The 15293-nt window shown below is 53.9% G+C and overlaps 1 protein-coding gene across 2 annotated transcripts; it reads left to right on the forward strand.

Moving 5' to 3' along the window:
- Positions 1–272: 272 nt before the first annotated feature.
- On the forward strand, positions 273–15212 carry SPRYD3 (SPRY domain containing 3). Of its 2 annotated transcripts, XR_013995486.1 has the most exons (12): positions 273–382; positions 1715–1861; positions 2856–2931; positions 3425–3549; positions 4150–4285; positions 5111–5296; positions 11701–11850; positions 12294–12351; positions 13200–13319; positions 13402–13574; positions 13918–14106; positions 14992–15212. XR_013995486.1 is itself a non-coding variant. In XM_081082531.1 (11 exons), the coding sequence occupies exons 1-11, from the start codon at positions 306–308 to the stop codon at positions 14050–14052; spliced, it is 1383 nt and encodes a 460-aa protein (XP_080938657.1). In that variant the 5' UTR covers positions 273–305; the 3' UTR covers positions 14053–15212. The 2 variants fall into 2 exon arrangements, 1 of the variants encoding a protein (XP_080938657.1); XM_081082531.1 differs by having other exon boundaries at positions 13918–15212.
- Positions 15213–15293: the final 81 nt, after the last annotated feature.

Raw genomic sequence — 15293 nt, forward strand, 5'->3', positions numbered from 1 at the left:
TGGCAAGTATTTATCCGTGCGCTTCTACCTTCTCCGCCCGCCCAGGAGCCACCCCGCTACCGCCCCGTCAGCGCCCAGACCGCCCAGCGCTGCGCGCGCGCCGCCACGTCGCCACCTCCCACTCCCCGACACAGCCGTTTGCCAACCCCACCCAGCGCTAGGTACCCGGTTCACCGGGCCGCGCCCGACCCTGACTGCGCCCTCCAATTGGCTCTTGCAAGTGCCTGTCGTCCTAGGTCGTTTCGGATTGGCCGAGGGTGGTAGTGAAAGGCGGGTCTTAGGGAGTAGGTAGGGCGGGGACCCGGATGTGTGTGGTGGCGGCGGCCGAAGAGCTAGAGTGCGCGCTGAGAGGCCTATGGATGAGGAGGACGCGGCGGCCCCGGTAGGCGGGGATCGGGGGCGGGGTCCCAGAGATCCCGGGTCTCCCCGGGGCCTGAGGCGGGAGGCGGGGGTCAAGGGCGGCGCCTGACGCTCTTGCCCGGAGGCTCACCCCGTCCGGACCCTCGCCCCGTGCCAGGCTGGGGGAGGCTGGGCGTCGCCACACTGACAGGCTGGCCGCGGTGCCCTCGGGTCTCGTCGGAGGGACCGGGCCGTGCGGTGGAGGCGGGGCCGGTGCTGCCGCCGCTGGCCGGTGCCTCGGCTGTGGGGCTCGGGATCAGCCCTGGCCGAGGGAGGGCAGTCACAGGCCGCCCTGCGGGTGCTTCCCTTCTAGGCCTACCCTGACTGAGCACCTACTGTGTGCAAAGCACTGTCAGGCCTGAGGGAACCCCTGTCTCAGGGTTTGGGGAATAGGAAAAGCACCTCACCCTTTTCTCACTTTTGGCTTCGAGGAAAAATTCATTCACTCATTCATTCATTCACTCCTTCGTTCATTCATTCACTCATTCATTCATGCACTCGTTCATTCATTCACTCATTCACTCATTCGTTCGTTCGTTCATTCATGTGTTAGCACCATTGGTGGTTCCAACACCCAGATCATCCGGTTCCTCTCCATCATCCCTGCTGCCATCTCTCATCGGAACTGGTGCCACAACCTCGCCATTCGTCGTCCACCACCCTCGCTCCTCTTTTCGTCAGTCCTCCCACCACAGCCTGACTGATCTCTAAGACCTGGCAAACCCTAGGTTCCTGTCGTTTCCCATCACACTTGGAATACATTACCGACGCCTCACGATGGTCTCCAGGGCCTTGCTCCGGCCCCTGCCTCCTCCTCGCCCCCCTCCAGGGTCATCTGCCCCGTTTCTCACACGCCAGCACCCTGGCCTTTTATTTCTCTGCAGGCCAGCTCCCTTCCACCCCAGGGCCTGCGTCCTGGCCGCCTGTGCCCGGCTCCTTCTCCTCGCAACTCTGATGTCACCTCCTCAGAGAGGGGCCTTCTTTAGGCGGAGGTCACCCCATGTTCCTGATCCCCTCACTCCGCCTTTCCTCCCGTGTCTGACGTGGTTACGTCTGCTTGTCGCCCGGCATGCCCCCTTACACTGCAGTGGGAGCCCTGTGAGAGCAGGCGTCCCCCACCATCGCGCGCACAGTGTGTCTGCAGCACCTAGAACTGTAAATGTTCGTCGAAGGAAAGGATGAGGACGGAGATGGCGGAGGTCGATCTGGGCAACTGGCTTCCAGTCCAGCGCCCTCCCCAGGTTTCTGGTGAAACGGGCGGAGCTGCTGTGCTGAGGGCCTGCTTCCTCCTCAGCCCCTGCCTCCCCACCCACAGGTTTGTTCTCATGAACAAGATGGATGACCTCAATCTGCACTACCGGTTTCTGAACTGGCGCCGGCGGATCCGGGAGATTCGGGAGGTCCGCGCCTTCCGGTATCAGGAGAGGTTCAAGCACATTCTTGTAGATGGAGACACTCTGAGGTGAGTTTGGGGGAGTTTTCCAAGTTTCCCTTCTTGTGCCAGATCTGAGAGCTGATCACGGGCGTCTTTTTGAGGCAGAGGACGGTCCGCACGGCCCTGGGAGGGGAAGGCTGTTGACCGTGGCGGCCTTTCCGAGGGAGCAGTGCCGCTCCCCCTGCACTTGCTTCTGCCGGTCCCTCCCTCGGGGTCACTCTCCTGGCCTCATCGGAAGCAGCCCTGTGAGAGGCAGGAGGCTTGCCCAGGCGCCCGAGAGTGAGGTCCTCCATCTTGTGCAGAGGACAGACCTGTGGGTGGGGAGAGGAGGATGGTGAGAGGTTCCAGGGGTCTCCTTCCTGTGTCTCGTTGCCTTAGGTGAAGAGTGGCCATTTCAAAGGCAGAGGAGTTCCTGTCTGGGGAAGGACAGTTCTGTAATGCACCCTGCTCACCACCCGACAACCCTTTGGATTGTGTTTCTTTTCTCTCTCTTTTCGGGCTTGTACCCCTTCCCCGACTCCTTTCGAGCCTAACTCACAAAGTTGTCATTGACGGGGGAAGAGAGTAGTGCTATGTAGCCTGGAAACAAGAAAGTGGAGAAGTGGGGACTGCATAACTGTCTTCCAGTCTGCGAAGGGCTCTGGTCCAGAGGATAGAGGCCAGCCAGCCGTTCTCCAGCTCCAGGAGGACAGAGCCAGAGGAAAGGGCCGGAGCTGCAGCAGGAGGGATTGAGGTTAGACAGTTGTGAGACCCCTCGTAAGCAGCTGAGGGAGGCTCTGCTTTCGTCTCCCCTGGAAATGAGGAAACCAGGCTTGCAGTGGTCAGGGTGGGTTGGACCCTGATTGGAGGCAGCGGGAGGACCTCAAGGATCTTGTTATGGTGTCTGTGCAGATGTCCTCAAGTGTGGCCTAATGGATTCTCCTCTGTGCTGGCCTTCGCAGGGTGGGGGCTGGAGATGAGGCCCTTCTCCCAACTCCTGGACTCGGTTGCTAATGAAACTTCCCACTCATTCCTCCTTCAGTTACCATGGAAACTCCGGTGAAGTTGGCTGCTATGTGGCTTCTCGACCTCTGACCAAGGACAGCAATTATTTTGAGGTGGGCAGAGCAGGGGGTGAGACTGTTAAGCTCCAAGAACCTTTTTTTTTTTTTTTTTACTAGATTCACAGTCTGGGCTTTTTCATTTTCCATCAGAGCTGTCCTGTTGACCTGTTGGCTGGGGAAAGGGCACAGGATAGCATGGTGTCTAATCTGAGAGATAGGTGCCCTGGAGTCCTGTCACGCCGTCCCTTCTGCTCTCCTGCCCCTCATCTAAGTAGGCTTTGACCCGTGTCCTTTCCCACTCGTTAACCCAAGCCCAGCATCTACTTTGTGTCCTATCCATTAATTGGAAATTATTTTCTAAGTAATCAGGTAAAGCAGGCCCCACTCTCCCAGTTCCCCCTCTGAGTGCCCTGTCTTTTCCTCTGATTCCCATGTCTGTTGTCTCTTTGAGCCTCAGTCCCCTTTGATGTCTAGCCTCCCTTCCCCACACGAGCAGCAGCTCCCATTTCCCATCTGTGCTAACTGTGCCCTGCTCTCCTCCCTCCAGGTGTCTATTGTGGACAGTGGTGTCCGAGGCACCATTGCTGTGGGGCTGGTCCCTCAGTACTACAGTTTGGATCACCAGCCTGGCTGGTTGCCTGACTCTGTAGCCTACCATGCTGATGATGGCAAGTGAGTTGCCTCCTGCGGAACCTAACCTCCTGGCTATGGATTCGGGGGTTAGGGAATCTATACTAATAAAAGGGTAATATGCTAATTAGACTGGGTCGACCGGCCATCTTCCAGATGTCTGACTTCTTTCCAGACAACGGCATGGTGGTGGGGGCCGAGACAGAGACAGTTAGGGGCGATCAGGCCAGCAGGGGAGGGCAGTTGGGGGTGAGATCAGGCAGTCGGACATACCCCAAGGGGTCCCTAATTGGAGAGGGTGCTGGCTAGGCTGAGGGACTCCCTGCCTCACCCCCTGTGCACGAATTTCATGCAATAGGGCCACTGGTCTTAGCTATAAAGGACTTCCTCCGAGTGGCTTTTGCCATTCCTTCACCTATCTTGGGGTATTTTCATAGACTTTTCTGATCAGGACAGGAAGATGGCCTAATGGCTACTCTTGGAGGTTTGTAGACTTAGAGGAAGTGTGGAGCTTGTGCTAGGACATAGGTAGATGTCGTCACAGAATGACTGGGAGCAGCAAGGTGAGGCCTCAGCTATTGGCACTGGGGAGAAGTTGGGAGGCTCAGCTCAGGCCCTGTGTCTGCGCTACTCTGTCCACAGGCTGTACAATGGCCGAGCCAAGGGCCGCCAGTTTGGATCAAAGTGCAACTCCGGGGACCGGATTGGCTGCGGTATTGAGCCTGTGTCCTTTGATGTGCAGACTGCTCAGATCTTCTTCACCAAAAATGGGAAGCGGGTAAGTGGAAATCCCAGGTTGGTTTTAAGCAGTTTGGAGCTGTGTAAGAATCTGTGGGAGTGATAAGAGTCTGCTGGCTGGCGCTTGCCCAGGGACCCACAGGCTCAGTTCCCATCTCCTCCAGTCCAGCCTCAGGTTCTCCTGAAGTCTCCTGCGTGTAGGAGACACTTCCCTGCCCAGGTGAAGCTGGGGCATTACCCAATGAAAGATGCAGAGGGGCAGTTAGTGCAATGGAGGATGAGCAGAAATTGTGGGGGACACAATTGGGGGAGGGTTTTGAGCAGGAACAAAGAAGAGAAGATTATGGCCTGGCTACATAAGCTGGAGGTCCTCTTTGGGTTTTTGACTTGAATACTTTCGAGGATATGTCCTTTCTGTGTTTATTTTCTTTGTTTCACTTCTCCTTCCCTTTCTTCCGAGAGAGACTAGTAGTAGGGAAAAGACGGGATAACTCACACAGCAGAGGAGCCACCAGCTCTGAACCCCACCCTGGGAAAATTGCTTCCTCAGGCGCAGGCTGAGAAGTCCTATTCCCTCAGCACCTAGGCCTCAGGGCTTTCCTGCCTCAGAGCACACGCACTCATTCCCACTCATTCCAAACGTATTTGGCAGCAAGTTGAGAGCCTTGTGTTTGCCTTCTAGCTCTGCATACCTTGCTCGGCTAGGAGTACTTAGCAGCTTTACATTTTTTTTGACACTTCTGTTTTTCTGTCTGTCAGTGTATGTGATAATTATTTTTTGCATCATCTCAAAAGTAGCCTGTAAGAATTAGATGAGCTATGCAAAAGTGAGCCTGATGGCAGCTCCCTCCCTCCCCCACTGCAGGTGGGCTCCACCATCATGCCCATGTCCCCAGACGGGCTGTTCCCAGCAGTGGGCATGCACTCCCTGGGTGAGGAGGTACGGCTGCACCTCAACGCTGAGCTGGGCCGTGAGGATGACAGTGTCATGATGGTGGACAGTTATGAGGACGAATGGGGCCGGCTGCATGATGTCAGAGTCTGTGGAACTGTAAGTAAGGGACAGTGGGGGTGGGTGGGAGGGCCGGGCAGGACACCTGTGGGCCACATAAGCACGTCTGAATTGCTTAGAATTGGGGGTGAGGACAGTGTCTTTTGTAAGGTTTTGGAAAATGGGAATTTTGGCAGGATAGCCTGGGGGAATCTTGACATGATTTTTTTTAATCTGTTTTCTTCTTAGCACGGATTCGCTTTCTTCCCATCCCCTTCATTTGAGAGCTTTACTCTCGGAACAAGTAGTAGTTCTCCTTTGTCTTCTTTGGTTCCTTTGACACCTGGTGAGCCCTGCTGCCCTGCACACCTACCTTTGAGAGGCTGGGCCTGATTGGGAGGCAGGATGCCTGGCTCCCCCGTTGGGCTTGATCACAGCTTAGCTCCCCAGGCTTTCCATTCACTGCTGTGGGGCAAGTGTGGTCACAAGTCCTGCTCATGTGGAAAGGTTCTTTGAGATCATTTTGAGTAAGCGTCAATGTCAATCTCTTCTGTCTTCCCTCTACATTTTATAGAGGGTGAGACTAGAGGCATAGAAAGGTCAGTGAGAATCCTTGACATGTCACAGCTTGCTTTTTTATTCATCTTGTCATGCCTGCTTTAGTCTTTTCCTGGATTTTAAATTTTCTTGGGACGTTTATGCACCTTCACATCTACACTCTGTACCTCATGCTAGGTTGGGAGTGAATGGATGCTGAGTCGGGGTCTGGCCCTGGTCTCTAGTGGACTGTACAGACCTCCTACTTCGAATTGTCCCTCTGCTGCCCCCTTGCTCCCAGTTCAACCTTTTCTCCATCCTCTGGCCTTCTCACCCCAACCCGGGCTGTTTTCAAATCAGCCTTTGATAGCAAAACAGAAGCAGTGGGGGGGTTGGGAGTGGGAGTGGATTATGAGCAAGGCCCCCCTCCCGCCCTTCTGGAGTTCAAGGTGAGTTAAACTCAAGGAAAATGGCAGAAAGTGTGTCATCCTGTTGCTTCGGACACTCTGCACCCCCTTCTGACACGAGGGTTCAAGGACTGCAGTGGCTGTAGGTCAGGAGGCCTCCGGTGTCCACTCCAAGATCATTGTCTCTTCTCTTTCTTTTCCACTTCCACCACCATTTTGACAACATCTACAGAGTTGACCTTGGGACTGAGCCAGGGCTGTGTTCCCGCTCTCGTCCTTGACCTCGCCTCAGGAGTGTTTTCCTGGCATCCTTTCCCTGCCTGGACCTGTCCCTACTCTGTTCCCGGCTCCTCCCAGGCAATCTTTCCTAATTGATGCAGAATCCTGTAGACATTTATAAATAGCCTTCATTCCCCTCTGCCCTTCCCCCAACACCCACAGGCCATGAGTTGAAGAACTTTTTTCTTTCTTAGACATAAGCTGTTAAGTTTGGCTCTTTTTTTCAGACCCTCACTCCAGCTTCTAACAGCTAGCAGGGCGGGCACACTACTCCCTGAACACTTGCTCCTCTGGGGAAGATTGGGCATGTGTCTCCTGAAGGAAATGTGCCTTTATTCCGATCTTGCCCACTGCCCCATCTTTCAAATAAGGGTGATTTACCCAATTTCTTTCATTCCCTGGGCCTCCCATCCCACTTGTCTCTTGATCCCCTCCCTTTTGTCATCATGCACTGAATTTCTGATCCAGCAATCAAAGTTGTGTCATCTAGAGGAGCCTAGGAGAGGTCATTTGGACCATGCCTGTGCCTCCTATTTCTGTGTTCAGCATGGCTCTTTCTCCTCTTTGCCTTTCCTGTTTTATCATTCCCCTCTCTGGGGAGCCCTTACCTTTGCTGTGTTGAAGCTTGTTTATCCTGCCCTGGGTGATGTTCCCAGGCGAGCACCCTTTAGAACCATGAAGATTTGGGAGAGGCTTTGGTGCCATCTAGTCCAGGGTTTCTTAGTACGAAGGCTGTTGGGCATTTTAGGTGAGACACTTCCTTGATGGACAGGATCTTAGCATCTCTGCCTCTGGACATTGTGACAGCCACACATCCCCAAATATCATGTTATGCTATTGATGCAAAAACAGTCCCAGAGAAGTGAAGAGACTTGTTCAAATGTCAAAAAGTGAATTTGTACCTGGCCAGTGTGGCTCAGGCTCAGTGGTTGAGCATCGACCTATGAACCAGGAGGTCACGGTTTGATTCCAGTCAGGGCACATGCCTGGGTTGTGGGCTCGATCTCCAGTGTGGGGTGTGTGGGAGGCAGTTGATCAGTGATTCTCTCTCACCATTGATGTTTCTCTCTCTCTCTCTCTCTCTCTCTCTCTCTCTCTCTCTCTCTCTCTCTCTCCCTTCATCTCTGAAATCAATAAAAATATATTTAAACTTTTTAAAAAAGTGAATTAGTGACAAAACTAAGCCCAGATATTCATTCTTTGACCCCTACCCACTGCCTTTCCACTGTCTAATATGTGCTGTTACCTTCTGTCCAAGTCCGCTCTCCTGTCGCCACTCATCTCCCTTCTTCCTGCCCCCTTCTCCTAAAATGAATCTGGAGTTCCTGGGCCTCAATTCCTACTTCCCAGGGATTCTCTTGTCCTTCAGCCAAGGCCCTCCTGGGTGAGTTTATTTGGTTGCCTTGGAATTCTTTTATTCCTAGCCTTTTTCTCAGTTTTGGAATCTCAATCATCCTTTCTTCTCCCGTCTCACTGATTCTTCCCATAAAGAAAAGCAAATTCAATTTCTGACTTTTTTTCTCTCCTACATTCATTATGAAAAATTTTAAACATACAGAAAAGTTGAAAAAATAGTACAGTGAACAGTCATATACCCACTATCTAGATTCAACAGGTGCTAATTTTCAGTCATGTTTGCTTAATCTGAGTGTCTATATTAGTCAGACCTGGCTCTTTATTTTTTAAAAAAATTTTTTTTATTGATTTTTAGAGAGAGAGGAAGGGAGAGGGAGAGAGAGACATTGATGTGAGAGTGAAACATCAATCAGCTGCCTCCAGCATGCCCCCTACCGAGGATTGAACCTGCAACCTGGGCATGTACCCTGACTGGGAATCAAACCAGCAAAACTTTCGGTGCACGGACAATTCCCTGACAATGCCTAACCAACTGAGCCACACCGGCCAAGACCTGGCTCTTTCTTGAGTGGAATTCTTCCCCTGCTTCCAGTGGCCTCAGTTTCCCCTCTGAAAGTGTCCCCCTTCCTGGAACTCTGAGGGTGTTGGAGTGTTGCTGCTGCATTGCTCAGGAATGGGGGTGTTGCCCCTCACCTCATCCATGCCCCAAGGCCTTGCACAATAAGCTAATGAGTGGAGGATGGGGGATACGGTTGGTAAAGCTTGGAGATTAGACTCATTCTGTCTTTGTTTTCTAGTCAGAGCTCCTCTGACAACTCCTTAGTGATGGGGCAACAGCTTTGGTACACAAAGGGGGTGAATGAGGCCTCACCCTCCCAGGGGCCCTTCATGGCCCCAACTCAGGGGGAGACCGTGTTAGGGCCTGAGCTGGCTGGTGGGGAGCATGTTCTTGGTTCCTGTTTCAGCTGCCTCTAGGCCCTCAGGGCACTGAGCCTTTCGTTGCTCCTGTCAAGAGGGATTAGGGCTTCCGCTGGCAAGAGGGCAGATACCAGTAGGAGAGCACAGGCTGAGAAGTGCTGCCGATACAAGGAGAGGGGGAGTGCAGTCGGCTGTCTGCACTCTGGTCTGCAGCCTCCACTCTGGCATTGAGTCCACCTATTTGGCCTCTCAAGGCTTTGGTTGTGTTTGGAGGGACACATAAGAGGCAGGGGGGCATGAGAGCCCCAAGGAAAGTGTTCCCTCTACCTCCACCAAAGATACAGAGGAACATTCCTGCAGATTGGGCACTGCCTGAAGAGAAACACCGGGCGAGGACAGTTGGTCAGTTGGGGTAGAGTCATCTGGGAAGTGGTCATTTGTCTTGGGGAAACAGTGCTTAGTGCTGGGAGCCTAAGGGACTGTTCCCGTTGGACGTAAAGGCTGAGATGAAAGATCATTTCCTAATTTGTGATGGGCATTTCCAGTCTGCTGTAGCTTTGGGGTGACTATTAATGTTGAGGGAGCACTGATATGTTGGCCTGTTCCAGTATAACCCCCATTTCTGATTTATGGAAAGGCAGAAATGTGTATTGATCACCTACGGGGTGTCAGGCTCTGTGCTAAGCACTTGACACTTAATTTCGTCTTCTCACCTATTTTCAGAGGTCCTGATTTTACTGATGAAGAAATTTAGGCTTAAAGAAGTGCTCAAGATTAGTGGCTAGTAAGTAATAGGAGTTAGGATATGAACCCCGGTCTGGTTGATTCTCTTTCAAACTAAGGGGCATCTGAGGCACAGATTAAGGGACCAGCATCAGGCTTCTAGCAACTAAGATTCTCCTCTAGGTGCCTAATAGCCCTAGTCTAAGGAGGGGAGGAATGCATTGAAGCAAGGATCTGTCAGGGAGGCCAAACTTGCCCTCACTCCATCCCTTAAGTTCTCTGAGAAGGTTCTGGAAAGCTTAGGGGGACTTTGCCCAGGAGCAGGTGAGTGGATCCAACAGGACCAGATGAATTGGGGTGGCTTCTGACCTGAGGGGTGGGTGGCTCCTCTCTTGAGGAGGGCAGATTGTGCAGGGATCTAGTCTTGCAGGCCATCAGCAGTCTGCCTGAACTGCTCTGTGGCGTGGGGAGTGGGTTTTAGAGTCCCGTGCTAGTGTGTTTCATCTTCCTGGCCTTTTGGCTTAAAGAAGCATCCCCATCCTATCCATAGACGAAACTGCAGTGCTGCTCTTCTCAGGGCTGAGCTAGAGAGAATGGTCGGGCGGGTTTTTCCCAAGGATCAGGGTCTGGATCCGCTGTCTCTTGGCCCTGGAGTGGAGAACACTTTGTTTCCTATGCTGAGGCCAGTTGGATGGAGTGGGTCAAGGGCAGCTGTAGGGTCTCCCACCCAGTTCTGCAGTGCTGGGTGGAGAGGGTGTTCTGGGGGCAGCTCAGACTGGGTGGGATGGAAGCTCCTTAGTGTGCATCAAGCTACAACTCTTCCGGCTTGTGGGGAGAGGTGCAGAGCAGGAACCCAGGCTGAGCAGAGAACACGCAGAGGCCCAAAAACAGAATCTAAACAGTGTGGGTCTTAATCAGTGTCTAGAAGTTCAGAATGTGATGCTGATGCAAGGTATTCGTCTCTGATGAAAAAGAGCAGTGCGATGTATGGAGAAGCCTGGACCAGGAGTGGAATAGAAAAGAGCCAGTGTAACCTGAGATGTGTGAGGCCCTGGCTGCAGGAAGGAGAGAAGAGTCAGCCGGGTGTGGATTTAGGTGGTCTGTACATCTCTGGCTTTCATGCTGAACCCGCCCCCACCCCCGCCTCCAGTTCTCTTTGGCGAGGAAGGGAGGATGGGCTTGAGGTGGCAGGGCTTTGGGAATCCAGAGCTGAGAAGGGGACCAAGTCCCTGTATTTCCTCTCTGAAGGGGTGCTGAAGACAGGCTTCCTTGTAGGTGCGGGTGACATAGTTCCTTTCCCGTTCAGGCAGGTGCTCTTTGGTGGGGTGAGAGGCCAGTGTCCCAAGGCTTCCAGGAATATGTGAAGGAGGTCCCCAGGGAATGTGTATTCTTCAGGGCTGCAAGGTGGGAAGGTAAAATAAAGTCTTAAGGAGCAGTTTGGCTAATTTAAAAGGGATTAAGGAATCCCAGGTGGTGCTGAAGGTGGGGAAAGAGGGAATGGGGTTGAGTCATAGTTCTGTTATTACCATGACAACTGATAAATAAATCCTCCCAGATTGGGGGTTGCCGCCCCATCATGCCCCGGCAGGACTATTGTGGACTGAAGAGCCCCCAAAGCCCTTCATTCATGTCCCCTCTCCACACCTCTGCTCCAGCTTCAAAGAGCCATGAGGGGCTGGGAACCGGAAAGCTTGCCTTCCTAGCTTTGTTCTGCTGCTCCCCTCCCTCACATTAAATGAAGGAGTAGAGCTGTCCTCCTGAGTTCTGGCTCCCCTCGGCAGCTCCCTGACCCCAGCTATGAACAGTTTTGTTTGAAGTCAAGTAAAACAAAAACCTTGAGAAATTATTTCAGTTCCATCCCAGACGGAATTGGCTACTGAGCTTCCCTCCCCTCCCCCAAACATCTAGAGTTGGCACCTTCCCTGTCCCCATTAGGCCCTCTGTGAAAGTGGTCGGGTCTCCTCTGAGCCTCGTCTTCACTTCGCCTTTTCTCTTGTTCAGGGGCCCTGGGTGTACCTTTCCCAGCAGGGCTATTCAGGGAAGTGATGATGTACTAGTAGCCTAGTGTGGCTCCCAGCGCTCAGCCATCTGGATTGCTGTGCTGCTCTCTCTATCTCCCGCAAAACAAGGCTCAGTAGGCAGGCAGGTGCAGCATCAGGAAACTGGTCCCCAGATGGCCTTGGGACCTGGTTTCCAGGGCGGTGTCAGCCTGCCTCCTTACCTCCCCCCCGACTCTTCCCACAGCTGCTGGAGTACTTGGGCAAGGGCAAGAGCATCGTTGATGTAGGGCTGGCCCAGGCCCGGCACCCACTGAGCACGCGGAGCCACTACTTCGAGGTGGAGATCGTAGACCCTGGAGAGAAATGCTACATCGCCTTGGGGCTGGCCCGGAAGGTGGGCACTAGTGCTGCGTTTGCCTGTGGAGCTGCTCAGCTCTGGGGCTTTTGGGATGGGTCTGAGGGATCTTGGGAAATCTAGGGGCCAGGTTGCAGAGGGCAGGTCTTAACCGGGGACAGAGCCTGGTTGTGTGTGTCTGCTGTGTAAGGGTACAGACCCCAAGTGACCTAGGACCTGAGAGTGTTGTGACTGTATCACACACACTGAGCCCTGGGTGTGGGGTGGGCACAGCTTGCAGCCCAGGCCAGGAAAGCCAAGAACCCCTCTTACCTTCTCTGCTTCCCCTGCAACCTCAAGCTCTTGACGGGGTGAGGCTGCAGGGGTGGTGAGCAGCCCTCTGGGTTGTAGCCTATTCCAGAAGACGGGAGGTTCAGATGCTACTCCCTCCTGTCCTCTTTTGTGCATTGTACCACAGGTTTTCTTTTTTCTTTTTTCTGCAGGATTATCCCAAGAACAGGCACCCTGGCTGGAGCAGAGGGTCTGTGGCTTACCATGCAGGTGAGCAGGGGCTGCCCTGGGGAAGCTGGGGTTGTGGGAGATGTAGAGACTCAGGGACATCCATTTTCCTGACCCCTCACAAGTGGCCTCTCCTCCAGCATCTGGCTGGAGAGCTTTTCCCTGCCGTCATCTGCTTTCCTTCCAAAGCTGCTTTCTCCTCATCTGTGTTTCCTCCAAGCCCTCCAAGCCCGGGGAGCAGAGCAAGGGCGGGGATCTGGGCCCAAGCTGGACATTCCAGGCCTCTGAGTTGGCTCCCTCTGTGCCCTTCCTGCAGATTCTGCATTTTCTTTTTTTGGTCAGCTTGACTTCCTTTGGGCCTTTCTTTAGAAAGAACAAACCGTGAGTTCCTGGTCCCACCTCCCCCATCCCTGGCTCCCCTCCCCTCTCTGACCAGCTCCCTGAGGACTCTCCCCCTTAGCTCTTGAAGTGGGCCCTCATTGTCTCTCTCTCTATATATATTTTTAATATATTTTTATTGATTTCAGAGAGGAAGGGAGAGGGAGAGAGATAGAAACGTCAATGACGAGAGAGTCATTACAAAACCCCTACTGGGGATCAAGCCCGCAACTTGGGCACGTGCCCTGACTGGGAATTGAACCATGACCTCCTGGTTCATAGGTCAACGCTCAACCCTGAGCCACACTGGCTGGACTCTTTCTATTTTTTAATCTGGAGCCCTCTTCCCGCTTCTGTCTCTACATCTTTGTTTCACCTGTCTTCTCCCTTCCTCTGGGCCAGAGAGATGGGGTAGGGAAACGTCAACTTCAAGCAGGGGCTGCTTGGGCGGAGGGGGGAGGGTGTAGAGTGTCAGCCCCTCCTTCACTGTATGCTCTCTCCCCTCCCAACAGATGATGGGAAGATCTTCCATGGCAGCGGTGTGGGGGACCCCTTTGGGCCACGCTGTTACAAAGGGGACATTATGGGCTGTGGGATCATGTTCCCGCGGGACTACATTCTGGACAGTGAGGGTGAGTGGGGTGGGGCCAACCAGGCTGGTCAGGTGGAGGGTGGGGGCAGTACTCCAGGAGCTCAGGTTTTCTGGTCTTCTAGGTGACAGTGATGACAGTTGTGACACAGTGATTCTGTCCCCGACTGCCCGAGCCGTCCGGAATGTCCGGAATGTTATGTACCTGCACCAGGAAGGGGAAGAGGAAGAGGAGGAAGAAGAAGAGGAAGAAGATGGGGAAGAGATAGAGCAGGAGCATGAGGGCAAGAAGGTGGTGGTGAGTGTGGAAGGTTTGGGGTTGGACTAGGATTCTTGGGCCTGGGCAAGGGCTGGTGTCGTTGGGAATAGAAAGTGGAGCCCGGGTAGGGAAGAGGGAAGGCCTGGCCTTGCTGTGGGTGTGTTCATGTTCTGAGGCATTGGGAGTGCCGAGTTGCCGAGAGACTTGGTTTCCAGCCTTAGGGCGCCCTCTTGTGGTCACTTCGTGCATCACCCCAAGTCTCTCCGCCAGCGATGCTGGGATTTGGGAGTGAGTGGGGTTCAGTCCTGTGTAGCCAGCTGGTACATCCTCAGAGAAGAGGCCAGAGCTGCCTACTCCATTCTTCTCCCCACCCCACCCTCAGGTGTTCTTTACTCGGAATGGCAAGATCATTGGGAAGAAGGATGCTGTTGTACCCTCTGGGGGCTTCTTCCCCACCATCGGAATGCTGAGCTGTGGCGAGAAAGTCAAAGTGGACCTGCACCCCTTGAGTGGCTAGGGATTTTCTCACACACCGGCCCCTTCTCTCTCTCCTGCCCCTTTACAGGACCAGGTACCCAGTTCCTGACTTCCCTGAGGATTTCTTTACCTGAGGCCCCAAGGGTATAGTCACTCTGCCCCTACTAGGTTAGGCCCCTGCCCCTGCCAAGCCCATATTTCTGACCCAGTGCCACCCCTATCATCAGTCCCTGGGCCCTAGTCCCTGGTTGGACAGGGGCAGACCCAAATATAGTGTTCTATCGGTGGGTCCCACTCGCTTTGGTCAGGGGTTCCATGTCCCACTGTCCCCACTGGCCCATGTGGGTGGAGGAGTGAGCACCCTGCCTCAGCAGCTGTTTGGGCCTGAGGCTCTGCAGAGGGTGGAGCAGACAGCCCCTCCCCTATTTCCCACAGTATTTCTTTTTGGATTTCTTCTTTTTTGTTCCCTGTCCTCATCATGGGAATCAGTTGCTGCTATCACCCCCCTGGCTGGGCTGGGGGCCCTCTCTCCTTCCACTCACTGCTGTCCCTAGAGTCTCTGTCCTTTCTCCTGAGCACCGCTTCCTCCCTCACCACCTGTCCGGCACCAGATTCCACAGAGAATCAGTCCCCGCTCCCCCAGCTGGACACACAGACATGGGTGTTTAATGGTGAGAGAGGGGCTGTCAGGTGGGGGCAGAGACAGGCCTTCGTGCCATCCTTCGTCTACCAGTGGCCCCTTGTGTCTGGTTCCCTGGGGTGCAGGCTGCGCATGTCTCTCCTGTGGTAGAGAGGCGGACTCCAATGCCCTCATGGGGGTCCCCGAGGGTAGCTGGCCTCCTCTCCCCTTCCTCCCCTGCTTGCTGCCTGTGCCACTTGTCCGTTTTGCTTCCGTGTTTGATTCTAGCACTTATGCGTGTCTTCCCCCACCAAGACCTCATCTCCTAGCCCCTTGACCTCTGACCCCCTCTCCATACAGTGACTTCTCCTGGGAGGAAGCGGGAGCAGAAGCTGTTGGCCTTGGTTTGCACAGAGCGGAGAGGGCTTTGGGGAAAGGGGGGGTAGCTGTTGTGCTGCTGGGGCTGCCCCGTGGGCCCTCCCTTCAGTCCCTGCACTATGATGTATGAAATGTATGTACAGACAGAGATGTTTATACAACCAATAAAGATGGAGTTTCCATATTTATCAGCATGGCCAGGACACAGGAGTCCTTTCTAGTACATAGGGCTGGGGACAGGGCTGAGGAGGGGGCAGCCGAGGGCAGCTTGCTCACTGGGACAT

The sequence above is a fragment of the Myotis nattereri genome, assembly GCF_964212035.1.
Source record: "Myotis nattereri genome assembly, chromosome: 2".
Lineage (NCBI taxonomy): Eukaryota > Metazoa > Chordata > Mammalia > Chiroptera > Vespertilionidae > Myotis > Myotis nattereri.

Bases quoted from the DNA above. Each gene is read 5' to 3' on its own strand.
- SPRYD3 (XM_081082531.1), top strand. From the start codon at position 306: ATGTGTGTGGTGGCGGCGGCCGAAGAGCTAGAGTGCGCGCTGAGAGGC. The intron at 3,550-4,149 runs GTGAGTTGCCTC...CTCTGTCCACAG, and splicing joins TACCATGCTGATGATGGCAA to GCTGTACAATGGCCGAGCCA. The intron at 4,286-5,110 runs GTAAGTGGAAAT...CCCCCACTGCAG, and splicing joins TCACCAAAAATGGGAAGCGG to GTGGGCTCCACCATCATGCC.